At 40.5% G+C, this 27581-nt stretch overlaps 1 protein-coding gene across 7 annotated transcripts in view; it reads right to left on the minus strand.

The window, feature by feature from the left end:
• The window catches only part of ARID5B (AT-rich interaction domain 5B), a 199357-nt gene that overhangs the window by 7081 nt on the left and 164695 nt on the right, over nt 1–27581 (minus strand). For all 7 annotated transcript variants that reach the window (XM_035268289.3, XM_035268288.3, XM_035268287.3 and 4 more), the window contains 2 exons: nt 19583–19680; nt 3318–3516 (listed from right to left, as the gene is read on the minus strand). In XM_035268289.3, coding sequence (XP_035124180.1) covers nt 3318–3516; nt 19583–19680 — 297 coding nt within the window. The remainder of the gene's footprint in view (nt 1–3317; nt 3517–19582; nt 19681–27581) is intronic.

A 27581-nucleotide genomic window follows, 5' to 3' on the forward strand; every position in this document is an offset into this window, starting at 1 on the left:
AGTTGTATTGAGTTGGTCTTTTCCCATCCTACTTCCATCTCATCCCTTGAACTTTGTTCTTCTCTGTTAAGAAAAGAAGTGCTTGTAATCCCAGCACTTAAGGAGGCTGAGGCAGCAGATCACCTGAGGTCAGGGGTTCAAGACCAACCTGGTCAACATGGTGAAACCCTGTCTCTACTAAAAATACAAAAATTAGCTGGGCATGGTGGCGGGTGCCCGTAATCCCAGCCTGGTTAACATGGTGAAACCCTGCCTCTGCTAAAAACATAAAGATTATCTGGGCATGGTGGCAGATGTCAGTAATACCAGCTTCTTGGGAGAATGAGGCAGGAGAATTGCTTGAACCCAGGAGGTGAAGGTTGCAGTGAGCTGAGATTGCGCCACTGCACTCTAGCCTGGGCAGCAAGAGTGAAACTCTGTCAAAGAAAAAAAAAAGAAAGGAAAAAGTATCCGCCACATTAGCATCTTTGGGTAAGATTGAGGCTGCTGTTTTAAGAATACATGGGAATGAAAATTTTAAGAAATCACACCCATTTCATATTTTTCCTCAAATCCCCTTAAAAATCCTTGAATTTTAGGGATGTGTTATACCTAAGAGTCTTTGCTTATCATCATTTCTTTTTCTTTTTTCGTATGAATAGCTGCCTTTTCCAGTACAAATATCATTACTTGTTCTACATTAATAATCATCATTGGTCTCTTGAGCTTATACATGACATAAAAATACAGAAATATGAGTATGGCAAGGGAAAATGGCAAATTGCATTCAATTGTTAGTTTCTTATGAGACTACAGTTTGACACAGGACGATGAGGGATACTCAGTCCCACTGAGTTTCTATGATGTAGACCGGCAGTTATATTGGAGTCCCATGCTTCGGGTTGTAAAACAGGTTTAGGAAGTTTTTGAAAGCTAGGCAGAAAAATGTAAAGGACTCTTTTTCTAGGAGAGCATTTTATTAACTGTTTAGTATGTTAAATGTTACCTTCCCACCATGCAACTTGCAGTCCCATCACCTGAATATAGTGCATTTAACCAGAGGGAGTTTATTACCCTTTCTAGCTCCATTGAGTTCACTGCTTCATATTGAAAACACCAACAAGTAAAAACAACGACAACAATAAAATCCAAACCAACAACCCCAAATAGAGTCAGTGAGAAAAAATATACATGGCTAATAACATATGATTCTATGTTGGAGGTGGGAAGAGATTCGTATTATAAGGTCAGCCTTGGAGAGGGTGAAGACTCCATGAGGTTTAGATAACCTCATCATGACAACCTTTGAAACTTGAGACACAATTAGAGCCTACAGAAAGCGGACAGCCTAACAGTTTTAAAGGTTTCTATGGACTAAAGGGAGTAAGGCTACACTCTTGGGAACGGTCATCTCCCAAGCTGATAGGCTCAATGCATAGGCTAACAATTGCTCCTACCATTCACAAACCAACCATTTCAAACTTAATTCCCAAAGTGGAGACATTCAAGGGTCAGCTGTCCCCTTGGTCCTCAGTTTGTCCCCTGGTGCTTTGTGTACATATGACAGCTAATAGAACGCATTCATCTGAAACCCTATAATAAATCACTAGGCCAAAAGTATAAAGGAAAGATGGAATGTAAGCATGCCCTTAGAATTTCCTTGCTTTTGACCATTTATGTTGCAAGCTTGCAGATGTTTAGAAATCTGCATCATCTGGCCAGGGATGATGGCTCATGCCTGTAATCCCAGCATGTTGGGAGGCTGAGGCAGGTAGATCATTTGAGGTCAGGAATTCAAGACAAGCCTGATCAACATCGTGAAACCGTCTCTACTAAAAATACAAAAAAATTAATCAGGCATGGTGGCGCATGCCTGTGGTTCTAGCTACTCGGGAGGCTGAGGCAGGAGAATCACTTAAACTTGGGAGATAGAGGTTACAGTGAGCCGAGACAGCACCACTGCATCCAGCCTGGGTAACAGAGACTCCATCTCAAAAAAAAGAGGAAAGAAATCTGCATCATCTTCCTCCTTCTCCTTTTTGGTTACTAGAGCTTAAAATAATTACGAAACTTAATAAAAACAAAAAACCCCACAAATTTCTCTTCTTGGTGTCAATACTATCTTGTTATGTAACAGTCAGTTGGGTAAGTTGATGTCTAGATGGGAGGTTGGTGCAGGTTGTACATGTGGAATTTAAACCAGTGTTTAATTACAGAGCCTCTTATGTGTTCATTATAAACCTGATTTTGTAGGGGGTATTTAATATCAGCACCAAAATTCCCTCTGGGGTTGTATCCTAGAACATGCTGTCTCCAAATGTGGCTGCTAAGTTGGTTTGTTGTTGTTGTTGTTGTTGTTGTTTTAATGGGCAGCAAGGTTTTTTATTATTCATGTTGAAACAGAGCCCAGATCAGCCTACATTACTGGCTGTATGCTGGTGGCAATGGCCTTCTACCAAAGAGCTGTTGGAGGCTGTGGGTAACTGGGGCTTGTTTTAAAAGGTTCAGAAACTACCTGTTAATATGAAAAATAATAATGGTTTCAGAGGAACCATTTCAAAATTCCCCTATAAATAATATGCACTTGGCTGGGTGCGGTGGCTCAAGCCTGTAATCCCAGCACTTTGGGAGGCCAAGGCGGGTGGATCACGAGGTCAACAGATCAAGACCATCCTGGTCAACATGGTGAAACCCTATCTCTACTAAAATTACAAAAAATTAGCTGGGCACGGTGGTGCGTGCCTGTAATCCCAGCTGCTCGGGAGGCTGAGGCAGGAGAATTGCCCGAACCCAGGAGGCAGAGACTGTGGTGAGCCGAGATCGCGCCATTGCACTCCAGCCTGGGTAACAAGAGCGAAACTCCATCTCAAAAGAAAAAAAATAATATGCACTTAAGATTTTTCTAAATTGATCTCAACCCAAGGCTGTTGTACAAAGATCAATTATGGAAGACAAACATATCTCTCAAGTTTTCAGGAGAGTCTTGCAGATACAGCACAGTGATTCCAACATCCCTCTTTCCTAGACCCCCAAAGCATTTTTTTTGAGACAGGGTCTCACTCTCTCATCCAGGCAGGAGTGCAGTGGTGTAATCACGGCTCACTGCAACCTTTACCTTCCAGGGCTCAGGTTATCCTCCCACCTCAGCCTCCCGAGTAGCTGGGGCCACAGGTGTCCACAACCACACCTGACTAATATTTGTATTTTTTTGTAGAGATTGGGTTTTGCCATGTTGCCCAGGCTCATCTTGAATTCCTGGGCTCCAGCTCAGGGCTCCAGAAGGACCTCGAGGCAGGACATGTCCTCCAGAGGTATTTATGTGGAGCAAAGCAACTCACCTCTACTGCATCCTGGGGCCTTGGGGCATTTTCTTTTTCTTTCTTGCTTTTAGGTATTTCATGTTTGATGCGTTTGGTTCCAGATACTTTTGTTTTATTCTCATTTTCCTGTGAATTGTTCTCCTGTTTCCGAGGTTTGATTGGAGGCAGGGGCTTATCTTCTTCTCCTTTAATAAACCTTTCATATGGTAGGATTAATCTAAAAGGATAACAGAAGAGATAATCGGACAGCTGAGTAATTCCAGTAGCATCAATGCTTCAGGGGTTTACTTTCTTTTCTCAATATAAGCAACTTATTAAATGACTTCATCTCCAATGACACTGCTGTACTTCTATAAACCTACTCCACACTTTAGTGCCCTGTTTCCTTGGTCAGATCAGTACCTCGTAATTTAATACTTCTTGGCAAGACCTCTTTTTAGTTTTGTGGGTCTATATACCAAGATACCAATGGAAACATCCAACATTAACAATATCTTCATCACTCCCCATGGAACCTGGCTAAGTGTCGACAAAATCACAACAATGATGCTAGCTGCTTTACCAGTCCATCAAAGCTGTGTATTGAGCACATACTACAGGCAGTGTTCTAGGCATTGAGACACAGCCGTGAACCAAACACTCAAAGCCTCTGAGCTCATGAAGCTTATACTCCAGCGGGTACTAGCATGTGCCAGGTACATTTAAAAATTATTTCTTATAAACCCCACAATATATTATTCTCTTTTTAACATTCTCTGAGGCAATTGAGACCTAAAAAGTTTAAACAATTTGCCTCAGAGGCATCCATTTGTTATAGGTGAGATTTGAACTTAGTTCTGCCCATCCGAAAATATTTTATTTTCATTCATGTTGAAATACAGATGAAATATCTAAGACAAAAAGGTCAATGAGAGGCAAGCACAGTGTGGCCAAGAGACAACTGTCTTACCCCACAGCTCTGAGTGGGGAAGGGGCCTCCGCTGAGAGCTCTGTTTTAGGGTGCAAAGTAAAAGCCCCAGTGAGAAGGAAGGCAGACAGACTATGCAAGCCACAAAAACCAGAGGGCTGAAAATTTCAAGCTTTTTAATTATATAACTTTTTAAACAAAGTACATAGAATTGCTCTAAAAAGAGAAACATCAAACAGCTCTAGTTTTAAGCTGTTTTCCCTTTGCGACATAGCACTTTATCTGAAAGGGAAAAACAGCTGATGTAATTAAAAGGGATGGATTGCATTACAATCTCAGTTTCAACTTCAGTGATTAAAGTTTTTATAATGCATTTGGTATGATTAATGACTCACTGTAGGATTAATATAAGACTCAGCCTTAAAAATATGAACTTTAATACAGCAAACATAATTTGTTTTAAATAAGACAAGTTGACTCAATGAAGAAAATGTACTTGGCTTATAAACATCATAAATCTGTTCAAATATTGGGGATCCTCATTATTTTTAAACTAAGATTCCCAGGCAAAAACTTCCTTTGTCTGGATATTGGTTTGCCCTCCTAAAAGGTGTTTCTATGCATGTTATTTGGATCTCAACTGCTTAACCATACGCTATTATTCAGGTTTGAGAGTATAGATGTGGGGACATTTGTGATCCTAATATTTTGCTCTTTAATAAAATACCAATAATATTATGGGAAAATCAGATCCCAACTTATAGCATATTAGAAACAAAATTCATTTACTCAGCATGCTTGGACAAGGTATGAACAAGGAGGCGTGAATAATACTTTGGAGCCCTACATCTGGCAGTTGGCCAGCCATGAAGATCAACACAGCCCATGGGGAATAGTTATCTTCAGATCCCATTACAAACTGAGTTTAAACATGTTACAGCTGCTAAAACTGGAAACTGCCCTCCCTATGTAGACTTACTAAAATAATATATGGCTGCCAAATACCTGCTTCCCACTGTAATATTACAGTTAATGTTTATATAATAAAAAGCATAACTAAGCAGAAAAAGAGAAAAAAGCAATCCTGTTCATACTTGAATTTATTCTGTCTCATCTGTAAAGTCCCCAGCGTTCCCCTCAATTCCTTTTTTTCTGCCTGGTTCTGCCAGGGACTTTATCCTCTTCAGTATTGGCAGATTGGGGAATTTTGTCTGGGAGCAAAATGTATTGAATATTTTAAAAGGGAAAGATATTTTAAATTGACTTTAATGAAAACGTATTTTATTGTTGGGACAGATAGGTTTGTTTTACTTTTGTTTTGTTGCCATGGGAACTCAAAGAGCAGTGAAGTCTGGGTATTCCAATGATTGCAATTGCTGGTACCACCCTTCCCCCAACTTCATTTTCTGATGGAGATGGTGACACCATGGGGGACCCTCTTTACTGAGAAGAATGACAGCATTACCTCTGAGTGTGGGGAGGGGAAGGAGGGAAAGCAGAGAATTGGGTGGGAGAGACACCCCAGGGACCCCCAGGACCCCTCACTCTGGGTTCTGAGAGCCTTGGGCCAATCTGGCTCTCTAGATGGGTGCTAAGGAGACTTTAATTTCCTTTTCTAATTTTGCAAGTTCACAAAGCAGGGCACCATTTTCATTTCAGTTCCTTTTTTTTTTTTTCATTTTATTTATTTATTTTTTCCTCTCCTTCACTCAACTCAGCAGCTGGCTAGCTGACAGCAGTAAAAAATACATTTCAGTTTGCTGGTCAAAGGCCTAAAGCCAGAAGCAGGAAATCTGGAATTAAATGTTTCTTGTATCTGGAAAGAGGCATGACTAAGGTAAAACTGAATCCAAACACAAGGCCTGCTTGTTTAAGGCTTCCAGAGAGTATATGAGAGTGTGTGAGTGTGAAACTGTGTGTGTAAAGGTCAACTGAGTGTTTTTTTCCCCTTCTAAATCATTGAAAGATAATTATAGTGGCTTGGGGGAAAAAAGGCTCCTAAAATAAAACAAGGCAGAAGCTAAAAGGAAGCAAGTAGAAATATGACCAGCTAAGCTTTGAAGAACAGGGCACAGTCTCACAGGGCACACAATAGCTGCTTCATATAGTGATTTCCGTTTGGTGCAATTTTCACTGAATGTTTTTTCAGTTATTCTGTCATGGTACAATACAATTACCCCACAGGATATGATCTTATCATTTGATTATTAGAAGTTTTTACAGTACAAAAGGACGAAAGCTATTATAGGTTCCTGAACATTTAAACATTCAACGTACATGTGGTACCATTAAAAACAGGTTAGCCTTAGATTAGGTCAACATTGTTCGATGTAGAAAGCTGAGTAGGTTTGTATTATATAAAGAATTTAGGAAAATGGACCATGCCTGTGCTTTGAAGATGATAATTTCTCAAATATTTATAGCAGAGCAAAGATTTAATCAGTTTCTAAACTGTACAGATAAAAGCAAACATTCACTCCAGCCCCCAAGAATTTATTACACAGGAGAAGTATTTTCAAAGGACTGCAACTCTAAGAATGGGGGCTGGGCTTTGGGTGGGTGGGAGTAATGGGGAAGAGAAGGAAAATATTCATTAGAAAATTCAGAGAGATTTTTCCCCTCCTGATCTACATCTAGTCTGGGGATTGAAAGCTGGACAGATAAATGGGCCTTTATTACTATCCAGATTTCACATTTCAGATTAGCAAAATGCTTATTTACGATGCCATTAATGGATCTGAAATAGGTAAGCCATTATGTATTAAAAAATAACATCTTTCCATAGGCATAAGATTTGTAGCAGCATGAGATTTTATTTTTCCCTAGGAATAATACAAGAATAACATTTTCCACCCCAAAGCAGAAACAGTAGGGGGGCCTTTTGCTATCACGGAGATTCTTATTAAATTCAGTCACTGTGAAAAGCGAGATTTTTTTTTTCTCCTCATTCTTCTTTTCTTAAGAAAAAAATAAAGACGACTTAAAATCAACCCAAGTTAAAATTAACAAATCAATGGCATTATAACCTTGATTTATTAGCATCTGAGCCACTAAATTATCATCATACATGAAATTGCTGGTTTGAAAAGATTTCGGCTTTGCTAAATCTCAAGTTAAATAATGGTGCTCAGTATACTAGGTTTTTAGATCTGCCTCATCCGATATTATGAAAAATTCAATACATTTCTCTACAGCAGAAGTCAGGGGTCAGCAAATCTATTACTGTAATGTAAGTAATCTGGCAACCTGCCAACTCTTTCTCCCTCTTATTATTTTTTTTAAACACTAAGGCAGATAGTTTTATATTTACAAAGTCTAAAATCCTCCAGGGCCTTGCCTCTCTTTCTCAACAAAAAGCAGCAGCCTGCATTAGAGAAGTGTATATCACACATGTCCTCATCATTTGCATTTTGTATAAAAGAAGAAAAGACCCTTCATCTTTGTTATATAACAGTCCCCTCCCTGCCTCAGAGCAGAGGAAAAATAATGTCAAACCTCATCTGAACAAGTAACCACTAATGTCTCCTGTATTGATTAATGCTTGCATGGAATGAGTGAACTTTTGGGCCAAAATATTAGCAAACAGTGCTTAATAGGAAAAATGAGAATCCATCTATTTACAGAGCTTGAAAAATGATATTATAATAATGTCGGGAATTGATTCAATCCAGAGAGTTGGGGCAAGAAGGGGTAAACCTTTAGGGTTGTATTTGAATCCCAAAGTCACACCAGTTACTACACAGGCACTTTTATGGTATCAAATCAGTGAGAAATTCCAGACTTGAAGGTTTGCTGGTGTCCTTGGAGCAGAATATTTTAGGGGCAGAGGGAAATAACATTGGTGCATGTAAGTTCAATGATGCTGCTATGGCCAGGTACAGTGGCTCACACCTATAATCCCAGCACTTAGGCAGGCCAAGGAAGGAGGATCACTTGGGGTCAGGAGTTCAAGACCAGCTCATTTCTACTAAAAATACAATAATTACCCGGGTGTGGTGGTGCGTGCCTGTAATCCCAGCCACTCAGGAGGCTGAGGCAGGAAAATCACTTGAACCCCAGTGGCAGAGGTTGAAGTGAGCTGAGATTGTGCCACAGCACTCCAGCCTGGGTGACAGAGTGAGACTGTCTCAAAAAAAAACCACCAAAAACACAAGCCACTACTATTCTAATACTATTAGGCCTTTTTGTAGTAACAATGAAATGACATATTGGTTCAACTGGGACTTCAGACCTGATCTCACCCCAAATGGAGTCATTACACCTCTGAGTTGATTCCAGGCTTGATAAATTTCTACGGCTTGGCCAGACATTTCCCTTTGCAGCCAGAAATTGAAAATATAACATCACTGTGAAGTATGGGAAGAAATCACCAAGTATGGAGCCAACAGAAGGTATATTTTTCCTTTCTGAAGATGAGGTACACATGCTTGCTATGGTTCCAATAAGCATACAGAGTTTTTCTAATCTTACATATTGTTCACCTCTCAGGCGCTAGACCATGACAATAAAAGTGGAAGAATTTCTGGGGGTAGGGAACCAAACTAACAGCCAAGTACACAAATGTGCAAAGACTCAGCTTGCCCAAGAGCTACCAAAGGCAAACTGCCCTACATACTTTAAAAATGAAGTAGGTATAACTGGCATCATCTGTATTCTATGCTAAGGCCCCCAAAAGGTATGGAGTCCGCTATTAACAATGATGAAATATAACCATTTGTCACCACAAAAGGTCTCGATCTGCTCACAGGGACTTCATAACCTACTCAATGGGCAGCAAATAGACAAGAAAACTTTTTGAAGGCTTCAGTGCTCTCTCCATTTGCCCGTGGAAGTGGTGGGAGAGGTGTTTCCTAGGCCCACTGATAATACTGATACCTCCCCCTCCATGGTCCCAGAGTGTGTGTGACCCTAAATGAAGAGAAGAAAGAAAAGCACATGGTACTGGACACAACCAGGTGGTGGCCTGGCTCCCATAAAGGTTTGTCAGTGTAAGAGAGTCATCTCAAGGATAAGGATGACAGCTTTCCTGAACTGGAGTTACATGGATTTCAGGGGACTGCGTTAGAAGCAAGGAGGGAAGGTAGAGAAACTCCAGGTCATTCATATATACTGATGTGGCATTACCATATTAACTATCATGCATTACGGTCCTATTAATACTGGGTACTCTGCAAGCTTTAACTTCAACCATTATAAAAGGAAGTATCTATAGATAGGTTATTTTATCATTTTATGGATGACAAAACTGAGGTTCAGCACTAAAGCTAGTTAGTGTCAAAATTTGAGTTCAACCACAGAACTGCCTGCCTCTGCTAATCCAGCTATCTTCATCCCAACAAGGTAGCTGTGCATCTTCATACACAGGCATATCAACACGGAGACGTACCTACACAGAGGAGATACTAAAATGATCACTCCTGCCTGGGTTAAGTGAATTCCTAGTTCCTAAAGAGTTACCTGAGAAACTGGGGTGAGCATTCTCCTTTTCTCAGAGGCAACAGACCTATAAAACATATACATGGCCATACTACAAAGGATCAACCTCCTATGTCAGAAGAAGCCCTTTGAGTTGGGCACTGGGCACACTGCTCTCACAATATGTTACAATAAACATGTCATAGCTCTTCAAAAGGCAGTGATACTAGTTGGCTCATACCCAAGTTAATATTGGATGGTAAGAGAAATTTGAGAATCATATCCTCCATGAATTCTAGCCTCTAGGACTTAATCTTACCAGGCCCAAGCTTCCCACAGTCTCCCTAATAAAGCTCCTTGGAGGCTTTCTATGGTGTCTCCATTCCACATTTCAGAGCGTCTAGACTGATGCTATTCTCATGCCTTTCAAATGACAACCACATTGAAGAAAGTTGGAATGGACTTAAGGAAGGCTGACACTATGTCCCAGGGATTAATATGCATCCTTGTAACAGTGAACACAGGCCATGCATGGCGCCTAGCCCTCTACAATGCCAGCCAGCAACGACTGCAGCAATTACTCTTCTCAATGTAAAAAACAAAACAAAACAATGACTTCAGAGTTGAGTTGTATGGATTCATTTCAAGGGCAGATAAACATTATTTCAAGAATAATAAACACAATACTGTTTTGTTTTCAGACAAGTTCTCATGCAGTCACAGCTTATTGAAGCCTTGACTTCCTAGACTCAGATGATCCTCCCACCTCAACCTCCTGCATAGATGGGACTACAGGTGTGCGCCACCGCACCTGGCTAATTTCTTCTGTTTTTAGTAGTGATGGGGTAGCACCATGTTGTTCAGGCAGATCTCAAATTCCTGGCACAAGCAACCCACCCACCTTGGCCTCCCAAAGTGCTGGGATTACAGGTGTAGGTCACTGTGCCCAGCCAACACAATAGTGTTTTCAATGTGATGTGCACCCCACAAATGATGGCGGCAGTGTCAAAATGTAAAAACAGGCAAATAACAATTGCATTTAAGCCCCATGCATGTTAGATCCTACTGGTTCCAAAGCTTCTGAAATGTTCAACAATTCTCCCACAACATTTATTATTTTGGTCAAACTTTGTAATAACTTGTACAAAAACAAAATGTTCCAAGAGGTTTTCAGTGGAAGAGTTAAGAATATACTTTAATGGTAAACAATTATATTCTTCTGTCATATGATACTTTTTTTTCCCCTTTCTTTTTTGGAAACATGTTTTCTGAATTTTCAATAGCTCCTTTGTGAAGGCATCTGTTACTCACGTAATTGAAAAGATGTCTGTGCAGTGGCATGCTTGAGAGTACAGTTATTTAATCTTAATGATAAAGCCCCTGAGGACAGAAAATCATAAGTAGAAACCTTTTGTTATTTATCAAAAAGAAAAGGCCTAAGATACCTAATCTGTTCCCAAATTTAAATTCATGCTTGATGTAAACTATCAATAAAACATGGGACCTGCAAGATTTTAAAAATACTATAGTTAGGTTCAAAGGGTGGGATGGGGTGTGGGGAGGGAAGCAGGAGGAAAACAAAAGTGAGACAATAAAGGAGCTCGACAAGGAAAACCCGCTGTTCGGCAAGCTTTTTGGGGGAGGGTCAAACAAAGAACTCGCTGTAGTTTATAGCATGACATACACACTTGATTAGTTTGTGCCTGAGGGTGTTTTTACACTGAACAGTGTAAACTCTAACTTCTATTAATTACAACTTGCATTTAGAGGCAAACTTAAGAATTTTTAAATAGATTTTTTTTTCAAAGGCTGTTGTTTATTTTTTTAAAAATAGAAACCAGTTTTTCTACTCCAGGGTCTGGCTAGAGTTTTGTTTTCCTTTTTAAAAGTTTCTTGAAATATCCAGGCACTGGAAAGTTATCAGAGCATTTTAGGCATGCCTAGTGATACAAAGTATGAGGCTCTTGTGTATGAAATTACCTGACTGTCCTTTGGAGAGAAATTCTTTACAGATGACAAGAAGAAGCTACTCTGGGTGTAGGGTATTTGCGTTGACCTGATTCAGAGCCCTGTGAGAACAAGCTTGGTGGGATATAGATGGAAGGGAAGCTGTACAGCCTCAGTCAGCCTAACTCTGGGCAACTTGTTTGCAGTTTCCTGGGCTGCTGGTTGTTGATAAGGGCCAGGATGCCTTCTATGGGTTTAGGGAGATGAGAACGGCTGAGTGGCCATGTTACAGAAGTAAGCCCAATAGGGGCCACAAGCCAGGGCTGCCATGAGAAAGACAGTTGGCAAAGGAGATGCAAGTCCATTGACTGGGCAACCTTACCATGAGCAAGGATGGCCAGAGTCTACCCGCTGCACCTTAGGGTGATAGTTCACAGACACTGAAAGGATAAACTAAACTACCCTTCTTTGGGGTATGTGACTTGGAAATTCAGCCTTAGGACTTTTATGATAGCCCCCTTTACCATCTCATTCCCTACCTTTCTATATACATTTTCCAAAGGGAAATTTGTTCATTTCAGTTGAAAATTCTCTCTTCCTTCTTTGATCCCTGTTGAATTCATTTTTTAAAATTACATAACTGGTTTTTATAGATGTAGTTTTTTTTTTTTTTTGACATGGAGTTTCACTTTGTTGCCCAGGCTGGAGTGCAGTGTTGCAATCTGGGCTCACTGCAACCTCTGTCTCCCAGGTTCAACTGATTCTCCTGCCTCAGCCTCCTGAGTAGCTGGGATTATAGGCACTTGCCAGCACGAATGTCTGGCTAATTTTTTTTTTTTTTTTAATAGAGACAAGGTTTCACCATGTTAGCCAGGATAGTCTCGATCTCCTGACCTTGTGATCCAACCACCTGCCTCGGCCTCCCAAAGTGCTGAGATAATAGGTGTGAGCCACTGTGCCTGGCTTTTTTTTTTTTTTAAGATAGAATCTCACTCTGTAGTCTCGGCTAGAGTGCAGTCGCATGATCTCGGTTCACTGCAACCTCTGTACCTCGTATTCAGTCAACCCGTTATTCATCTTGTGATTCTCATGCCTCAGCCACCTGAGTAGCTGAGATTACAGGCATGTGCCAGCACCCCCAGCTAATTGTTGTATTTTTTAGTAGAGACAGGGTTTTACCATGTCTGGCCATGTTTAGTAGAGACAGGGTTTTACCACATAGCGAACTCCTGGGTCTCAAGTCATCCGCCTGCCTCAGCCTCCCAAAGTGCCGTGTTTATAGGCATGAGCCACCATGCCATCTATAAACACAGATATAACTCTCTTCCATGTGTGTATGGCCTTTGAGTCAAATCTTGAGATAGATTAGATAAACCAAGGATCACGGCACCTTCCAGTTCTGAGTCATGGTGGCTACCTGGGGATGCCACACTGAGAAGGATTCTGAGGCTGAACCTGGGCTCACAGGAAGCAGCGTCCTGTTCCTTTACCAATCTCTGCTATGAATGTGGTGGCAAGGGTCCCTCTCATTGTTTGCCAGCCAATTCTCAACTCTTTGCTTCACATGTTCTTATTACCACTGAGAGTGCGCTACATGTGGCAGGTGTCCAAAAACACAGACTGGGGCATCAGTAAATGAAAAAGGCAGCTAATCAAATGGCAAATCTATCCTACCCAAGAAAAAGCAACAGGCCAATAGGAGAGAGCTTCTTGCCCATTTCAAATGTACTCTTAGGCTGTTCTGACAGACTGACACTGCCTGCATTCTAAGAAGTACTACATGCCACACCTGGAGTAGCTGTGGGAATTCTGAGTGACACAAACTGGAGGCGTGTGCACGAGAGCAAGTTGAGCTGGTGAAGATCCATTACTGGTGCTCTGAGGCTTAGCTGAATGGAACAGGAAGACCTGAAGCGAAAGAGAAGCTTTGACAAGCTCCTGGAAGCTGATCAGAGCAAAGGGAGTGGACACGCAACGAGTCAGCCTCCAAAGGCAAGGCAGGGTCAATGGGAAGCCACAGAGGGTGTTTTGCTCAGCACACGGAAGAGTGTGTAGAATAAGAGTGACTTGAACCCTGATGCTTCCTCCATGCCCTCCCACTGCAGGGCACTGAATCAGAGGCTGGCTAGCCTAGCGTCAAGCATAGTTCGGTCTTCGTGGAACCTAGCCACCCAGAGGCTATCTTTTACCCATGGGCATGTTTGATGTAGCTTACATAAAGTATTTTTTAGGCTGGGTGTGGTGTTTCACACCTGTAATCCCAGCACTTTGGGAGGCCAAGGTGGTTGGATCACCTGAGGTCAGGAGTTCAAGACCAGCCTGACCAACATGGTGAAACTTCGTCTCTACTAAAAATACAAAAAATGAGCCAGGTGTGGTGGCAGACGCCTATAATCCCAGCTACTTGAGAGGCTGAGGCATGAGAATTGCTTGAATCTGGGAGGCAGTGGTTGCAGTGAGCTGGGGGATAGAAGGAGACTCTGTCTCAAAAAAAAAAAAAAAAAAAAACAACACAACGATTAATAAAGGAGCCAACATTTATAAGTTAGGTTATTTCACATTAAAAAAATATCTTGAAAACAAACATAGTCAGGAAGCACACAGACAGCATTCACCTAGAGCAACTGGCCCTTTTGGGCTCTCTAGCCCAAGCTGTGCATGCCAGTTTCACACTTACCAGCTGTGTCCCCTGCACTCATCTGTGCTATCTGCTTCCATAAACATCTAAGTTTGTGGCCATGATGTAGGAGCAGAGCTTCCCCACTGACCTGGATGAAGGACCAGTTTTCTAAATTTCCCATCTGATACTGACGGATGCTTTTGTAAACAACCATGAAAATGAATTACTAGAAAAACGAAATTCAAAAGGAGGCATACAAAACACAAGCCCCAATTTTTTATTAGCTTCAATGAACATAATGTTATTCTGGCAAATTTCAGTGTAAGTGTATCAATGCGGCAATTGCTATGCTTAGCTTGTCATGGGCTAGTAGCAGACAGTTCATGGACAAGTAGAAAATCTCATTGGAGTAGCACTGGTCTAGGGAGTTGCTAGAGGTCCTCTTAAATATACAGTTCTGAGATGCTGCCTGTAACTTTCTGAACTATGTATTTATTAACTCTCAGGGTGTCCAACTGAGCAAGAATACATGGAATCATGTCCCTGATGTGAACAGAGCTGTAACTCACCTTTCCTTCCCCGATCTTTATCCATGGTATGAATAGGTGGGTTCTTTAGATCCTTACCTTAAAGCACATGCATATCTTATTCAAAACATGAAGTCTCCCTCACTCTGCCTTCCACCTTCAGAATAAAAAAGGCAGAAGCTCCAGCTATCACTCAGTTTCTGCCCAATCTGGCTTGGGTACACCTCACCTTAAGTCCCTGCAAAGAAAGCTGCCTCAGCCATGCAGGGTGATAGTCTTGTCCAAGGAATGCTTATGGTAAAAGCAAAAGGTTGGATTTGAAATTAGGCATTACATATGCAAGAAGATGAAGAGTAATTGCTAATTTCCCTCACAAACAAATACATTTGTTTATGATTTTGATTTTCTAAATACACAAAAATGCACATCATAAAGTACTTTTGCTTTAATGCTCCTTTTAAAATCCCTAATAACAACTTCATGTGCTCCACAGAAACAGACCATGTAATTTATTCAGGAAAATTAAAACCAGTAATCTAGCATTCAGAGTGAAGATTTTTTTCCCCGCTGCATGTACTTTAAAAACGTTAAAAAAATAAAAGAGAGAGAGAGAAATCTGCATGTGAAAACAAAGCCTTTAAAGTGAATTACTATTCCAGAAAATCCAGCTAAGAGAATTTCATAAAAGTAGCCATTTTCCTTTTTGTTCCTTTACTGATAAAAATAAAAGTGATCTGGGTACTTTTAAGTAAAGAGTTAGACAAGAAAGAAAATGTTCCACTCAAAACAAATGAGGTGGGTATTTTTTTTGCATCAAAATCTACAGTAACTTTATCTATAAATCCTGAGCAAGAAATATCCAGAATAACCACATTTCATAAGCTTTGCTGAGTTTGAGACATCTACATAGCAACAGCCTTTCGATGGGAAAACATTAATGCTTTTTATATTGGTAATCATCTGTAACACGAGCAATTAAGTATAGTACTAATGGACTATGGCCAGGAGCCTGGTACTAATATTAAAAACTGACAGAGATGAATAGGTTTGGAAGCAAAACCAGGCTGACAAAGACATTTTTATGAAGTGCTTGGACCTATTTGATTTAAACCAATCAGAGGCAAGTTTGTACGAGTCAGGCCTTCAGCGACAATGATGTATTCACAAGCATTGTACCATTTCTGCTATGCCTTAAATAAAAACACCCATTGATTCTTTTCAACAACCCACACTTTCATTATTGCACTCATTAATAAACCAAAAGTGCTCAACTAATATACATGTAACATTTTACTGAGGAACTGGCTACATTTTTCTTGTTGTAAAATGAAAACGTTTACTGGAAACATGAACCACAGTGCATGAAAAATAAATCAGTAGATAATGCATAGTAGATCACTCACTTCTTCATCATCTAGGAGAGCAAAGCTGGTGACAGGGAAATAGGAAAAGGAGCAGTTCTCTTTAACAGAGTGAAAACAATGAGAGAACAGAAGAACCTCATCATTCTGATTTGGTTTGGAAGGCTTTAAAAATTTCCAAGGGCATTTTCAGACTAGATATTTGCCCACAGAGTCCAGACTATTCTCAACTTGACCCTTCTCTTGAAAACAGTGTTCCTTCACCAATCTAATCATCTCTGTTTCATCTGTTCATGCAACCTGTGACTAGCAAGAATGAATGAAATCCACCATAATCATGAAGTTTCAGCCCAGAGCTTCAGTCTTTCCTTTGATCTAAGTCCCTGGACAGATGCGCATGTCCTCTGCCCTTTTTTGGTAAAACCAGTTAAAAAGAAGACATCTAGAATGGTAATCCTAGCCTTTTCTTCCCACCACAACACGCAGGATTATGGATGATTCCTTTTATGATAATGATTGATGGAAGAGTGAGAGAGGCACTATTGTAAATAAAATCAATGATCTCCAAATGTTGGTAGATAGCGATTGCATCTGATCACAAGGATGTGAGAGGAGTCTAGATGGCAAAAGTAAATACCAAGGAAAGGTGAAGGACCTTGCTGATCACCCTGGGACAGCTCTACTCCAACGCGGCTGTAGGCTCCACATTGCCACTTTTGGTGTGGCCACGCATAGAACGCGGCTCTGCATGCAGCCAAGTCCATCCCACTTAGCGGATGCACTAATGTCTCTCAACTCCAAACCCACCCTTCTGTACTCTGCTTGCTGATGCTAGGACTGGAATTCTGTAAATTACACATCCCTTTTGTCAGCTATTTTCCTGTTACTGTTCTGCAAACAGGGAGTCCTGGGAAGCAGGGAGAGAAAAGGAATCTACTTTCTATTTCACTTGTTTGTATCATTGTCAACTCAACAATGCCTTAACAGCAGCTGTGGGTTGCATCCTCTAGTTTCTTTCAACATTCCCCCAACGGCTTCAGTACATGTCCTCTGAGGTCTGGCAGCAGCCAGGGAGCACCACCTCCTCAGGTTTCAGCCCAGCTCCACAGTGCTCCTCCTCTGAGCTCTGAAGCACCAGTGCTGGTTGGGTGATTCCTTCTTACCAGAGACCTGAACCCCAGCCCTTTGAGGCACATTCTCCAAACTTCTGGGTGGTGACAACCAACCTCTTCTCTCTATTCTCTCATGCTAGAGAACCTACAGTTAATCCCCCCATGTAACTTAGTGCCTCACACCAATGCCTGTTTAAGCAGCTGCCTATGGTGAAGTCTCTGTTGAATACCCAGTGTGGTTTCCATTTTACTTACTGTACCCTGAATGATACACTGAACAAATAAATTCTGGATTTGGAAAAGTGACATCACTCTTCAAAAAATTTAACCTAGTAAGAGATCAAACCTTTATGAAATATCCAATCTGGTCCGAAGAATAGAGAGAGAAAATTTTTAAGACATCTTTAATAATGTTTCTTAATTGCTAAAATTTGTGTTATCTCTACTAAAATTTTCTAATGTGATTGATTGAAAGATTTCAGGAATCTCCTAATCCAGCAAGAAATAAATAATCAAAAGTATACAATCTTCAAAAGAATCCTACTTTTATTCACATAACTCCTCAAGTAATTTACACACACACACACACACACACACACACACACACGATGGGTTCAATCCTTCTCTCCATGCCAATTTATTCTCTCTCTTTTTTTAAATGTGATACTTTGTAATTCATTTGATTGATATTTTCATTCTTTAACTAGATAAGCCAGCAGCTGAGATAAACTGCTTTTTCAAGCTTTAATTGCGATCTGTTCCTTTAAGTTTGATGGTTGAGGTGTTGAGGGTAATTGCATAAAAAGAAAAGGGATGTCCAACTCTTAGCACAGAAGCTATTTGAAAACAGGGACTGAGTTTCTAATAAAAATGTTCTGGCCGGGCGCAGTGGCGCATGCCTGTAATCCCAGCACTTTGGGAAGGTGAAGCGGGAGGATCACAAGGTAAAGAGAATGAGACCATCCTCACCAAAATGGTAAAACAGCGTCTCTACTAAAAATTGGCTCGATGTGGTGTCACATGCCAGTAGTCCCAGCTACTTGGGAGATTGAGGCAGGCGAATCGCTTGAATCCGGGAGGCGGAGTTTGTAGTGAGCCAAGATAGAGCCACTGCACTCCAGCTTGGTGACAGAGCGAGACTCCATCTCAAAAAAAAAAAAAATGTTCTGAATTAAGCCTTGACTCATAAGTCAAAAACAAGTAGCCTGTGGTTCCTTAGACATTATTTTCAGAACACCCACCTGAGATATCAGTGTTACTTCGAACTAGGACATCAGTGGTGTGCCTTTTACATAGAGTGAGAATGGGTGAGTTTTTATATTAAATACTAAGATAAATAACATTTTAAAAATGAATGTGTTGTATCGAAAAACAGTGCTATAAAGAATAATAATTTGAACATCTACTATCAATTCTTAAAAATCCTTCTGAATTACAAACCTGCCGAGTAAGGTGATCTCATGGGAATATTTTGTGGCAATTTTTCATGGTGTACTAAACCCAACTCAGTTTATTCTTACAAAAACATTCTTGTTGAATGGCCATACTAAATCTGAGTTAAATGGAATACAGATAAAAGTACAACTGAACTTATAAAAAGGCTAAGAATTGATGAGTTAAATGGTATTACCTGAGGATGTATGTATAAGACCCAAAGGGAAGTTCCAGTGATAAGAAAGTTGGTAATGACCTAAACAAATCAAGTATGGGCTTGAAGCACAGAGGGGTAGGGCCTGAATCTGCTAACTGGTCTTTAGTCCTAATGCGAAGGGGAAATCCACTCCCGTGGATGCAACACAGTAGGCGAATTTTCCATTACTTCTTGTCTGCATCATCATCCTCTTTCTGAAATAGGCTGAAACTTAGAAAACCAAGCCACACTGAGCTTGGCAAGAGGTTTTCCCAGGTCTAAAGCATAGCCATAGAAGAAAACTACCAAGATGAGATAAAGCAACAGACTTGTTCTGGGGTCATTTCTCTTACCATAAGAAATCCTTACTTTTCAATGCTAATATTACGAGAAATGCTTACTTTTCAATGTCAACCTAATAGTAACATGGCAGATTTTCCAGAAGCTAAAGGTTCTCACGTTAAGTCAGCCTAAAGAGAACATACTGAGTAATCCATGCTTGTGGAGGGGGAAAAAAGGCATTGTCAGGCAGGTGGTCACATGATAGCACCAAACTAAAAGAACATCTAATTGTAGCCCCTGTAACCAGAGAAAGCCATGTTCCCTAAAAATCACAAGGCTACGGTATGCAAAGTAAAATGCCAGAGGGAAATTTTCAGTTTCCCAAAAGGTCTTTTAGACTCTTCCTCTGTCTTATTCTTGACCAGAAGCCCCTTTCAATTAACACACTTTTAACTAAGCAACTCCAAGAAATGGTTTCTTACCTTTCATAATGTCTGCGGGTACAAGTGGCAGCGCTGGTGCTCCCAGGATTACCGCCTAATTCATCATAAATATGTTTCCATTGACGGCGGGCTGTTATCTGAAAAAATGGCAATGGGAAATTCAATCTTGCATCATAAGAGATTCACAGTGCCAGGCTTCAATACATATGCAGCAGTCAGAAGAGAACAATCTGTTCTGGAAACCCAGAAACAGAGAAGTCCAAAAGAGTATATGAGGTGATTTATGGTTTCAGAGTGAGATCTCACTTTCAGCACTTTCCTTTACAATAAAAATGGAATTCTACTTTTGGATGTATATTTTGTCATCCTAAGTGCATTTTATTTAAGACACCTCCCTGGATATTGATGTAGGTTTGCCAAGGTCTCATACTGCTACCCTGTTCCTTTTGGTCATTTGATAAGGCATGAAAATAAAATCAGGTTTTAGCTGAACTGTATCTTGGTTCATCAGTTTGGGTGAATCAACATTAACACTGATGGCCTGAGGCATGTGGAAATGGGAAATCGGGTATAGAGGTAAAAAAGAATCTTTTCACCAAATATGTTTTTGTATCTTCTGATTTTTGAACCATGTGGTATGTTGACAATATAAAAAATAAATAAAATTAGTACACAGATTAAATTAAATGATCAAATTGGTTGTGGAATTCACAGTCATCTCAGGCTATATTTTTATGCCAGCTTCTCTAACCACCAAAACAAAACCAACATCTGAAACTGTATATGTTGCAAGCTGTTTATTTTTATTCACTTAGGTCAAGAAAATGGGATATTGATCAAATAGCATGAAAACTAACATATTCCACAGTTAAAATGCTAGCTATGTACATTATTGATTTGAGGGTACAAAAACGAACAGCTTGCAATATACTGAGCTGCACATTATGGTCTTGTTTTATTTTTTTTTTAATTTTATTTTTGTACATAAATTAAGATTTTACAAAATAACAGATGCAAAATCTGGCAAATGATTAATTTGGGGAAACCATGTCATTTACTACATCCAAGTAAGTCTAGTATTTCCTTGAAATCTGGAAGACAAACAGGTTCTGAGGCTCTCGTGAACATTTCTCAACAGGGTTACAGGAAAACTTTTACTTGAATGTTAGGGGACAGGGCGTGGCAAAGGTGCCAGTGGAATTTAATACAATCAAGCAGGAGGCTTCTTTTGAAAAATACCCACAGGGCTGGGCTGCCAGCAGAGTTCACCCCAGGGCTACAGGCAGCAATCAAAGAAAAAAATTTAAAAACCTCAACTTGTAACCGGGGCTCTGTAATTGTGATCTGAGGAGGAGGAGATGGGTGGTTAAATATTATAGGGTAAATGGTACGTTTTCTATTTCAAATAAAAAGAACCCCTTCATTTTCATAAGCCCTTCTCAAAAGGCCCAAGTAGGACCTCAAGACAATGTCAGCTGTACATTATTCAATTTCCCATGAAGCATTCTTGAACCAATTGGTTTCAGTAGTTCTCACTAGACAGAACCACCTCCTACATCTACTAGCAGGTGTAACTGAAAATAAAATCCCCCCTATTTATAGTTTGTTTTAGATTACAAGAAATGGTTTCAACCCCCTTTCAAAAACACTCAAAATATGTATTTTGATAATTATTTTATATTTAGTAACAATCTGCCTCTAACCTTTAAATGATACAATCTTAAGCTGATCTGTTTGAGGCCCCCATATCAAGAGAGAAGAAACAGGATACCTTCAAGTGCCTACACCATTCCTCAATGACCCTAGAATACCAAAGCCCCTTGAAATACACCTCCAGATTCCCCTCACTCAGATGAGGCCCGTGGGCCCTGGAGGACACAATGGGGTTAGAAAATATCCTGTGTGTGTCCCTGCAATCACTTAAGAAACCATCACTCTGATCATCCTTGTCTCTTGTGTACACTGTATTTTATATTTTATAAAGGATTTTCACATCCATGACATCATACAATCCTCCCAGAGCCTGTAAAGCAGGTTATAGGAATCTTGCTCACAGAGGAAGAGAGACTTAGAGAGGCTGCCCACTTGCCCAATGACACACAGCAGCAGAATGCCAAAACTACGACCCATATGGTTGTCTTCTGGTATCAACAGCAGACTTCTTTTCACTGCATAAAGCAGCTTCTACATCAAAATGACCTGATGAATGCTTGTAGCAAGTTAGTAACGTAGAACTCCGGGAGCCTTTTCCTTCAAATGAGGCAGGTGACTGTGAGAATGACAGTTTCTGCTATGAGTCCTCAATCTTCAGCTTTGAGTCTTTCCCAATGGGGAGATCTAGCTAAGAGGACAGCCTCAATCTAAGGTGGTGGGCTGAACTTAACAATGCTCTGAGGTTTTACTTTCAAAGCGTAAAGTCCACCCCAACCACTTGTGTCTCTAGTTAGAACAGAAGTTCTATATTAAGTTCACCACTGAGTCACAAATAAGTCTCAATTATATCAGAATCCGTTCACTCACTCATCCGTTAATTCACCAAAAATTTACTGGACATCACTCATTTGTTAGGCACTGTGCTAGCAAATGCTATAGCTGGGAAGCAACAATCAAAAGCAGACCCAGCACGCAATACCACTGCATTCGAGTGGGGGATGCCCACCATAAACAAGTGAACACATTATAAATAAAATAATACACATTCTGAAAACTGATGCACGAGAGGGCCAGGGATATTTTAGGGTGTGAAACCGACCGTGCCTTCCTCCCCATCCTACCATCTAGACCAGGGAATGCCCAATGACATACTTGCCTATCAGAGAAAAGAAAAGACCACTTTAGGAATAAGTAATGCATTATCACAAGACAGAAAAATAATCTACCTCATAATAGGTTTGAAACTGTGGCCACAGGAAGCCAACATCAAGCGCCACTGGGCACTAATAAGCTGTGTGCAGTGGGCCAGTGGTATGTGTCAGCCCCCTAGCATTTAGTACGTTCTGGTGTTTAAACACAGTTTTTACCAGTGAGGGTCACCTGGAGTGAAGACAGGTCTGGGCCTTAAAGGAAGTGGTTCCTCTGTTTACTGCACTTCCACTGAATGGCCTAGATGACTTGGGTCGTTTTGACATATTGTCTTTTCACAGGAAAATCCTAACATGTGCTCTTCACATCTGTTCAATACACAGGTCTCCTGGACACACAGCTCTGTTTTTTTGGTCTGTAGATATACTTGCAATTCAAACCCTGGCCGTGGACTCTAGAGGAAGAAATGTCTAAATTCTCCCATTGTTCAAACCCAAGATAGGTCTCAGAGCCCAACAAGGAGAGAGAACAGGGCATGGGAACATCTCCTGGCTTCATGTAAATCTGACTTCTGTATTACTGTGCTTTAGTTGTGCCTAATTATATACTTGCTTAAAGTTTTTATTTTGTGGTCCAATGTCCTCTCTGGATGTGGGGAAGCTTTAAAATTCCATCTGGAATAAAAGCAGCATCTGCCTCCTACTGTCTAGTACCCAGCCCCATTTGGCTGGAAAATCTGATCTAATCAAGGGGCTAGTTTGATCGACTCTCTCACTAAGCCTCAGGCCTCCTGGTTATATTCATGTTTCAACCTGACCTTCTATTACATTTGGTTTTTCAGGGAACAGATAACTTCTGGCTCTTTGTTTCCTAAATAAAATAGCCAAATTCATCCACAGTTATTTCTCTTGGACTGTGCCTCCTCTTCAAGGTCCTCAAGTAGATGACAGATTCACATCACCATCCACTGCTGCTTACCATTTTCAGGCACTATGTCTGTGCAGAGGTACGGATGGAGGGTAGAGTGTAAGATGGTGTCACGAAAACAAAGACACATTACTGCTTTCAAGTGTTCATAGTTTAGTGGGAAGCATAACTTCATACAACTAACCATGACGCAAGATGAAAAACTCAGCAGACTACACCCAAGTAAAAGAAACCAATCTGGTGCATGTGAGATTTAATCTCACCTTGAAGACATTTGAAAGTTATTTCTCCCTTGTGTAGGTAAGACCCAAGGGGCTCTATGAAAAGCACTCCACACCTACCATGTTCATAAAATTTTCACTGCTTATAAATACAGTGGTTTTCAAACTGTCTTTAGAGGCTAGGCACGGTGGCTCACACTTGTCATCCCAGAACTTCGGGAGGCCAAGATGGGTGGATCATCTGAGGAGGAGTTTGAGGCCAGCCTGGCCAAAATGGTGAAACTTTGCCTCTGCTAAAAATGCAAAAATTAGCCAGTCATGGTGGTGGATGCCTGTAATCTCAGCTACTCGGGAGGCTGAGGCAGGAGAATTACTGGAACCTGGGAGGCGGAGGTTGCAGTGAGCCGAGATCATGGCACTGTACTCCAGCCTGGTCCACAGAGTGAGACTCTGCCTCAAACAAAACAACAACAACAACAACAACGACAAACAAAAATAACAACAACAAAAAATAAACTGTCTTTAGAACCCAGGTAGCATTTTAAAGGTCACCTGAAATTAACTCTCCACACTTCCCATCCTGGCCAAGAAGACTGGACCGGTGAGTGGAAAAGGAATCTGTCCCTTCCACAGTTTTATTTGATGAAAATATCCTGTCGCTTAAAAAAAAAAGTGGAACATGAGTATTCTAAATCAAGACATGCTCTTGGAGCCTTGATTTCTCTATCGTTGAGGCTGTAGGAATGAAATAATTCTGGAATGTTTGCAGCCTGGGGAGGAAATAGCTATCAGAAATCTTTTTGGACTTAAGTTCTTGCAATGGCTTAAGAATGTGTAGGAAATATGAAGTCAAGAGAAGAGTTTGCCTGAAAGCAATGTCGCCCGCACTGTTCTGAGAAACAGCTTCTTTCTCAGGACACCTTGAGGGCGGACTGAATTCAAGGAAGATGACTTTCTTTTCCTGGTAGTACTCCAGGAACTGGAGCCTTTCAAACTACATGACATCATCTTTGGCTTAGAGAATTTTGAATTTAAGCAAGAGGCTTTGCCTGTCCAGAAAACTAGGGTTAGATTCAAAGGATGTCTTAAAAATGACGTCAAGGCCAGAATTTGATGTCAAAGCGTAATCCTTTCAGCAAGGAAAGTGACTTCTTTCAGATGAAAAGTTATGGCCCTGTCTCACTGGTGGGAAGAGAAAGGGTTACTAACTGACTTTCTTAGAAGGCACCACTGTGTTATCACCCTGTACCTCCAGGATAAGATGTACTCAAGACCCATTTCCCTACTGTACCTTCTCTCCAAATATTGCCTCTGGCTTGCCATCAAATGGTTAGCCAAATGGAAATCACTTAGCAAACCACCGCCATATGCTGCATCCTGGTAATACCCCAAGCTACTCTTCCAGCATTAATTGCTTCACCAGACACTGAAGTGAAGGCCTCTTTAGTTCCTCAGCAAAGATTTATACAGCTCTGCCTCTTCAATTGTAGGTGATCCATATTCTAATGTTTGGAAGGAAAAGCTGGGTATACTACAAAGGAAGGGTCCTCATTGTCAATTAATCAAAATGCCAGAATACTGTCTTGTAGGAAATCAAATCCATTCAATATGTTTATGCTCTCTCAATCTAAGGATGAAGAGACACTCTATACATTTCCAGCAAAGGCAGAAGAGGCTGAGAGAATTGCATATAGCTATTAGTCAAATGCTATAAAGGTTTACAATGAAACTTCTGTACCTCTTTTTTTTTTTAATTCAATTTGATGGTTGTGGAGGACTGAAATGAAATAATCCATAATCTGCAATTCAAACCAGAAGGTTTGGAATAGTTTATAACCACAAACAAAAACAAGCCAATTAAGATGGCCTCTTTTCATAACCAGAAGGGATCCAGGGAGATGTCTTTATCCAATCACAAGTTAACCATAGAAGCAATTCCTCTACAACTTTTATACTTGCAGTTTTTTACTATTATTGAATATTTACATTATGACTATTTCCTGACTCATCTCCTGAATTCACACATTTTGTTCTCAAGAATCAGATAAAAATCTCAGCTAGTAATTAGTACATCTGGAAAAGCTCATGTTAGGTACAAAGAACGGTCTAAAAGATGCTACAAACGAAGGCAGGTTATTCGATTAGAGATTGCTAGGAATGGAAAGCACAAAGAATAATCATTTATAAATCTCTTTCAGTGACGCTACAGAGAGTGAGACAATTGTGTGCCAAATCCTCAGCAAGTCAGAATTTGAAAAAAGCCATCATGATCGCTTGCAATTCATTTCATCTCCCAGCGCCTCAGTTTCCTCATTGTAAAATGAGGCTACGAACTGGGGCACAGCAGGAATCCTTTTTTTTTTGCACAAAGGCCAATTTGAGAAAAATTAATACATGGGAGTATTACAGTTGTACACTTCCCTTCATTAAAAATAAAAATAGTTCATTAAGTTCCAACTTAGACTACCATTTTACCAAATGCAAAAATACTTGTCAGAAACTGCTGCTCTTGAGCTGAGGAACTATGAATATTCTAGCCTGTTTCTGTAGTCATAGCATGAAGAAAATATTTTTGATACTTGACTTAGATAGGGATCACATTCTGAAGCTCAGAGCCATGGGAAACACTTGGCTAAGTGTCATAAATCGCTGTTATCACTGGATTTGAATTAACATCACCTGGGCAGCTTAAAAAAAAAGAATTCTCTGCTTCTCAGTCCCAGACCCCGCCACAGAGTTTATATCTTGGGGTAGGGGTCTACCAACCACTTAAAGTTCCCCACTAAAAATATGAGCCCTATTCTTGAGTAGCTTTTAGGAGCCACTGATCTAGAAGACTCTAAGATCTCTTTTGAGTTCTAAATGACTAGAAGTCTTCACTCATTTCTGATATCAAATCATGTCAAAGGTAAGTGTCCTCTAGTAACTCTGTGATGACAACTTCAGCCTTCAGACTTTGGATATTATCTGTATATCTCTTGGACTGGCTTCAAAATTCAATGCTCATTGAACATCTCACAGTTTTATTAGTCAAAACATGCCAAGGGAAAAATGCACTCTGTACTTATAGGAGGTTCAGAAGCTTCAATGTAGAATGGTGCTGGCAAACTTAAGTATCTGCAGGGCCAATCTATAGCATGAAACATTAAAAAAAAAAAAAAGAGAGAAAGAAAAAGGAAAAAGGAAGAAGGAAGGAAGGAAAGGATGTAGGGATGAAGCAGAAATGATTTTGAAATTCTGTTCATAACCAGATGGAGCAGATGCCAATTTGATCTTCCATATTCCCCAACCCTAGAGAAGGGGATCAGAATATACCACCCCTAAATTATGCCATGTTGGCATAAAGAATATTTTGAGATGAGGGCAACAGCAAATCAACAGATGCAGGAAGAGTTCTAGGCCCTACCCTTATCTGCCTATCTGCCTAAAAGGAAGGCATAAATTTCCCATTGAGAAGACGCCTACAGAATACCAGAAAGAGGAGCGATTCTTATCACCAGAGATGGGGAGTTGACAACTTTCCGTAGTTCCCGCAGCCTAATGAATAACTTTGGAGCCTGGCATGGGAGACCATAGCACCCAGGGGCCCAGCATTAAGGGACCTAGCATCTGAAGGCCTAACATCAGGGGCCTGGCATGGAGGACCTTCCTCACTTGTCCATCTTCTCTCCATTCTTCTATCTGAAAACTTCCCTTCAAGGCCACATGTCCCAGGCACTTGTCACTCTATTTTATGTTATTCAAACTCTCTATGCCCAACTTTACTCTACCTCCACATAGTTTCCCTTATTTGATTCATTCTCTCTTTGTGGAATACATAATTGATCATTCCTGTCTACATTCTATCCATTCTCCAGATTTCTCCCCAAATGGCCTCAGAGCCATCAAGCCTTCCTTCTCTCATCCCACGTGAGCAAGTACTTGGCCTGTGTAGGGCACTAATCTTTTTCCACCTTGTTTGATCATTATTGCCTCTCTTGGATGGTAAGCAACTTAAGGATTGAAATTACAATTACTGGCCTTACTGAAACCTTGCATCTAACAGTGTCTAAAACAATGCCTTGAACACGTAAGGTACTCAGTAAATA

The sequence above is a fragment of the Callithrix jacchus genome, chromosome 12 (assembly GCF_049354715.1).
Source record: "Callithrix jacchus isolate 240 chromosome 12, calJac240_pri, whole genome shotgun sequence".
Classification (NCBI taxonomy): domain Eukaryota; kingdom Metazoa; phylum Chordata; class Mammalia; order Primates; family Cebidae; genus Callithrix; species Callithrix jacchus.